The sequence below is a fragment of the Sapajus apella genome, unplaced genomic scaffold (assembly GCF_009761245.1).
Source record: "Sapajus apella isolate SASKATOON/1434 unplaced genomic scaffold, GSC_monkey_1.0 scaffold135, whole genome shotgun sequence".
NCBI classification, from domain to species: domain Eukaryota; kingdom Metazoa; phylum Chordata; class Mammalia; order Primates; family Cebidae; genus Sapajus; species Sapajus apella.
Window position 1 is genome coordinate 1,273,740 of NW_022437075.1, and position 5,940 is coordinate 1,279,679.

The window sequence follows — 5,940 nt, forward strand, 5'->3', positions numbered from 1 at the left end:
CGGAGTTTCACTCATGTTACCCAGGCTGGAGTGCAATGGCGCGATCTCGGCTCACCACAACCTCCGCCTCCTGGGTTCAGGCAATTCTCCTGCCTCAGCCTCCTTACAGGCACGCACCACCATGCCCAGCTAATTTTTTGTATTTTTTTTAGTAGAGACGGGGTTTCACCATATTGACCAGGATGGTCTCGATCTCTTGACCTTGTGATCCACCCACCTCGGCCTCCCAAAGTGCTGGGATTACAGGCTTGAGCCACCGCACCCGGCCTTATATATTTTTTAAATTGAGACAGAGTCTCGCTCTGTCACCAGGCTGGAGTGCAGTGGTGTGATCTCAGCTCACTGCAACCTCCACCTCCTGGGTTCAAGCAATTCTCTGCCTCAGCCTCCTGAGTAGTTGGGATTACAGGCGCCCACCACCACACCCGGCTAATTTTTTTTTTTTTTGTAGTAGAGATGGGGTTTCACCATCTTGGCCAGGCTGGTCTTGAACTTCTGACCTCGTGATCCACCTTCCTTGGCCTCCCAAAGTGCTGAGATTACAGGTGTGAGCCACCTGGCGAGGCTGTGTTTCATACATTCTTAATGAGTTGTAGGGAGGGGCTGAGCAGGCAGGTCAGCTACTGGTCCTCTCTGCAACTAGGCCTACCTGTTACATAAGGCTCTGAGGGGAGCTTGCTGGGAGACCTTGACTGGGGCAACAGATCATCCAACCTTGCCTTGACATGTGGAGAAGGGGAAAAAGCAGAGCCCTAGTTTAGAACTAGCTAAACTAGCTGCTCTACTGGCCAGGATAACTTTTCTTTTGTCCCACAGAGTGGCCGTGAGGGTCAGCCAAGCCTGTAGGTGCAGAATATAAACCATCTCAAACCTCAGTGTGCATCCCAAGCCCATTCCTTATCCCATCCATGCCTCCCTTTTTCTAGGCAAAGGACAAAATCCTTCCCATGGCAGGCCTGCGCCTTTCTAAAGTAAATGTTCGGCTTGCGGATCCCCCTATGCTCTGAATCCCAAGTATTAACTCTCTCCTCCGTCACCACATAGCTCACAGGCAATAACCTTTCGATTACCCTAGCGAATTGGATCCTCAGTCCCCAGTCCAATCTACACCCTCTATTCTTTTGAAGAATCTACACCAGCTCTCTTCTGTAGACTCCAGACCTGTCACCCTACCCACGTGACATCTTCAACTTGAGACGCCTGAGAATCACACTGGCCAAACTCCAACCCATGATCTTCCCCATGAAACCTACTCCTCATGCTGCTGACTTCCCCGACTTCATTCTTTCAGATGTTCAGGCAAAAAAGAAAAAAAAAGGTCCATCAGTCACTATTTTTACTCACAGGCATATCTGATACAGCAAGAAAACCTGCTGGATCTGTCTTCCAGGTCTATCCAGAATCCCATCACATGGCCCCTATCCTACCACAGCTCTGGTCCAGCCTCTGGGATCCACCGCAGCGTGGCCTCTTCTCAGTGTCTCTGTGTCAATTCCCCATCCTGCTTGTTTTAATTTCAGATGTCTAATTCTGGACCTGCCCCTCCCACTGGCCCTCCCTTGACAACCTTCCACGGTTACCGGCTGCTCAGGTTACCATGCCAAGCGAGAATTCATAAAACACTCTCTCTCGGCAGAAACCACACGCACTCCGGGCTCCACGACGCGGCCCACTCGGCAGCGCCTCCATGCCCTGAACTGGAGGTCCCCGATGGGAGCTCTGAGGCTGCATCAAACCAGCTGATACGGGGACCCCACACGGGAACGCCCCTCTCTTCGGGACAAGGAGCCTGACCTGCAGGGCCCCTTCTGGGTGCTTCAGCACTGGAAGGAGGGGCGGGGGTGAGACGGGACACCCTCCTCAGTCAGGTTCATCGGCGCGGTCTTCGCCAGCGCAGCCAGGTAAGAGCCGCGCGGGGGCGACAAAGGCAAGACAAGGACACCGCCGTCCGCAGCGCTTGTCAGTAGAGCCTCTGCCACTGTCAGTTGTGCCTCTGTCACTCCCGCCTTTGCGCGGTGGGATCCAAGCCGCTTCTAGCACTTTTCGGCTCCGTCACTTCGATGACTGCCAAGCCGGAGCTGGTGGAAACACCAGAAAGAACCAAATCAACCACCGCCAGGAGGTCGCCGGAAGTTTTGCACGCACGCACGCACGCACGCACGCACACGTTCCTTCCTGCGCCTTCGCGGGTTCAGTCGCGCCACCGAGAACCGCAGTGTCTTCTGGGTCGACGCCGCTTTTGGACTTGCTTTAGAGCGTCGGTCAGTAGTTAAACGGTGGAGTGCGGCACTCTAAAGACTAGACGGGACTTGGCTTATTCCAAAAGGCGACGTAACCAGATTTTCTTGAAGCAAGATATAGGACACTCACAGAAATGTGAGGAACCCATTATTTCGGATTGTAAAGCACAGCAAGCTCCCAGTGGCCACACCTCCAAAGGCACACCCCATACCGTAAAGGCACTCTTGTCTCTACTCGTGCCTGTTAGCCATATTGTTACCTTTCAAATACACACAGTTAAGCTTTGACTTTTGTTTTTTAAGCTTCAATCTGGTTGGTCCAAAAGAAGAAAGAAAGACTACATGGCCGGGAATTCGCACAAAAGATGACATGAGATATTGAAGTAGATTGAAAGGCTGAAGCTATGCCTCTGGATCCAAGAGAAAGCATCATTACTGTCTGTAGAGTCAGTGACTGTGTTCCTACCAAGAGTGCAATGCTTTTATTCTAATAGTACTTATTACTTCATATCTGAGATATTTACATTTATTTTAAAAGTCTCAATCCTATCTGAAAATGAGAGTCACTGATACATGCTATTTCCTGACAGGAGATTTTCTGCCATTCCATTGTTGGACAATATGTACATAGGGAAGGTATTATCCCAAATAAAAACTGTGAAATTTCATGATCTTATCTCCTTCCTGATAAGTGAGTTGTTTTACAGGGAGTTGAATTTATCTGTGAAAACAGAAATCTATTAATAATGATTGTTAGGTTCTGAAGAGAAGGCGACAGTTAAAGAAAGGCAGAGAGTTGGCAGCTTTAAAGCAATGCAGTTTTTATGTCCAGTACAAGACCTGCAATGGCTGTTGTCGCCCAGGCTGGAGTGCAATGGCACAATCTCGGCCCCCTGCAACCTCTGCCTCCTAGGTAGCAATTCTTCTGCTTCAGCCTCCTGAGTAGCTGGCTTTACAGGCGCCCGCCACCACTCCCTTTTTTGTTGTTGTATTTTTAGTAGAGGCGGTTTCAACCTGTGGGTCAGGCTAGTCTGGAACTCCTGACCTCAGGTGATTCACCCGCTTCGGCGTCCCAAAGTGCTGGGATTACAGGCGTGAGCCACTGCACCTGGCCCAAAGATGTTCATAACGTGTTACTGAGTGGTTTGGCCCTTTTCCTGGCAGGATGTGATAGTGACAGCCCTTGGACCTTTTGCCAGCTTGATGTGATAAGAAAGTCAGGCAGTTGGGCAGAATGTTTCTCAAGGCCTTTACTCCCATGGAATGCTGCACTCTGACCAAGATCTGTTAAATGGCAGGGGGCTTACAGAATGGTGCAGTTTGGACTAACAATGATTATGTTGTTATCGGAAATAGGTGCTTGGTGCCACAAGAAAAATCAGCACGGAGACAAAGGATCTTTCAGCAATGCAATTTTTACTTCCTGGACTGCAAGAAGGGTACTCTCACTAGCCATCTTGCCCCAAGAGTACAATGAACAAAGGAAAACTCACAAATTTATTCCTTATGCATTTGGGGTAGTCCTTACTGCTGTGTCTGATCTCCGTTGGCTGGAGCCAGACCTCACAATCTAAACTAAAACCAGATTGGCTAACAACTTAAAACTTTTCTAAACAGGTAAAAGCAATGGAGAACTGGGACATGCCTGTGAGCAAGTTCACCACAGATATCTTGGTTAAAGTACAAGGACATAGAATGTACTACGTGCCTGTAAGCATGGCATATCTAACAGCTACATAGGATAGGGCTTAACAAAGTTATTAGCACACTTATTCTTAACAAGAAAACTTAAAGAGGAACTTTTCTACTTCCCACAGTTGTTATTCAAAAAAAGTGGCAGAAATAGTTCTACAGAAACCTATCTGTGACATGTGAAGGGGGAAAAAAGGAAGATTAAAGTTTAGGCGAGACAGGAAAGTCTAAGAATGAAGTTGAGACGGGCTGTGCTGGAATCTTGGACACATTATGCTCTGTCGCCTAAATATAATTCTTTTTTTATACTTGAAAACATTGCTTATTAACTGTTTGGAGTGATAAGTAGAGACAATAAATGCAAAGACCTGTCAACAAATACAAATGAAGGCCAGGTATGGTGGCTCACACCTGTAATCCCAGCACTTTGGGAGGCTGAGGCAGGCAGATCACGAGGTCAGGAGTTCAAGACCAGTCTGGCCAACATAGTGAAACCCCATCTCTACTAAAAATACAAAAAATTAGACGGTTGTGGTGGCAGGCACCTGTAATCCCAGCTACTCAGGAGGCTGAGGCAAGAGAATCGCTTGAACCTGGGAGCCAGAAGTTGCAGTGAGCGGAGATTGTGCCACTGCATTCTAGCCTAGGTGACAGTGTAAGACTTTATCTCAAAATAAATAAGAATAGGGAAGGTGTGTGATGATGTGTATTTACTGCTCTAGAAAATGTTCAATGAGCACGTATGCACTAGGTTTCAAGTCAATGGTAGGTACATGGGACACACTGGGAATACGGCTGCCAGCTGCTGTGTGTATGCAGGACTGTTATGTTTTCTTAGACTTTTTTGGTATTCATAAATCACAGATTCAAACTAACAGCCAAAGTTGTTAACTTCTCTCTCTGCAAGCCACCTATTCAGATGTGTGAAACACACACACACACACACACACACACACACACAGGCACACACACACACAAAACCCAGCTAGGCTGGGTGCTATAATCCCAGCACTTTGGAAGGCCAAGGTGGGTGAATCACCTGAGGTCAGGAATTCAAGACCTGCCTGGCCAACATGGTGACACCCTGTCTCTGCTAAAAATACAAAAATTAGCTAGGCATGGTGGCGGGTACCTGTAGTCCCAGCTACTCAGGAGGCTGAGGTGGGAAAATCGCTTGAACAAAAGAGGTGGAGGTTGTAGTGAGCCAAGATCATGCCGCTGTACTCCAGCCTGGGCGACAGAGCTGTCTCACCAAAAACAAAAACAAAACGAAACACTGCCTTTAAAAAATAAAAGATACTCATTGCGTGTTATTAGGGAATTGCAAATTAAAGCAACAATGGTATATCGCTACACCTACTTGAATGGCATTTTAAACTCCTAAATACTGCAAATGCCAAATGCTGACTAGGATGAGATGCAAGAGGAATGTTCATTAATTATTGGTTGGATGCAAAAATGGTATTGCCACGGCCTGGTGCAGTGGCTCACGCCTGTCATCCCAGCACTTTGGGATGCTGCAGGTGATCACTTGAGGTCAGTTTGAGGCCAGCCTGGCCAACATGGCAAAACTCCGTCTCTACTAACTTGCAAAAATTAGCTGGGCATGGTGGCACGCACCTGTAATCCCAACTATTCAGGAGGCTGAGGTGGGAGAGTTGCTTGAGCCCAGGAGGCAGAGGTTGCAGTGAGCCGAGATCATGCCACCGCACTCCAGCCTGGGTGATAAAGCAAGACTCTGTCTCAGAAAAAAAAAGATACAGCAACTTTGGAAGATAGCTTGGCAGTTTCTTACAAGACTAAACATACTATATGACAGAGAAAATTGCACTCCTTGACATGTATCCAAATGAGTTGAAAACATATGTCCACAGAAAAACTATACAAATATGTAGTAGATTCATTCATAAGTGCCAAAACTTGAAAGCAACTACAATGTCCTTCATTAAGTAAATGGATAAAGAAAGACCGAGGTATATTTATAAATGGAATATCATTCAGCCAGAAC

The 5,940-nt window shown here is 47.4% G+C and overlaps 1 protein-coding gene across 1 annotated transcript in view; it reads right to left on the minus strand.

Annotated features, from left to right (window-relative positions):
* ZNF547 (zinc finger protein 547) overlaps positions 1–2,153 on the minus strand; it is a 15,802-nt gene extending 13,649 nt beyond the window's left edge. Inside the window, exon 1 of the mRNA XM_032263227.1 lies at positions 1,860–2,153. Coding sequence (XP_032119118.1) covers positions 1,860–1,874 — 15 coding nt within the window. The 5' untranslated portion in view covers positions 1,875–2,153. The remainder of the gene's footprint in view (positions 1–1,859) is intronic.
* Positions 2,154–5,940: the final 3,787 nt, after the last annotated feature.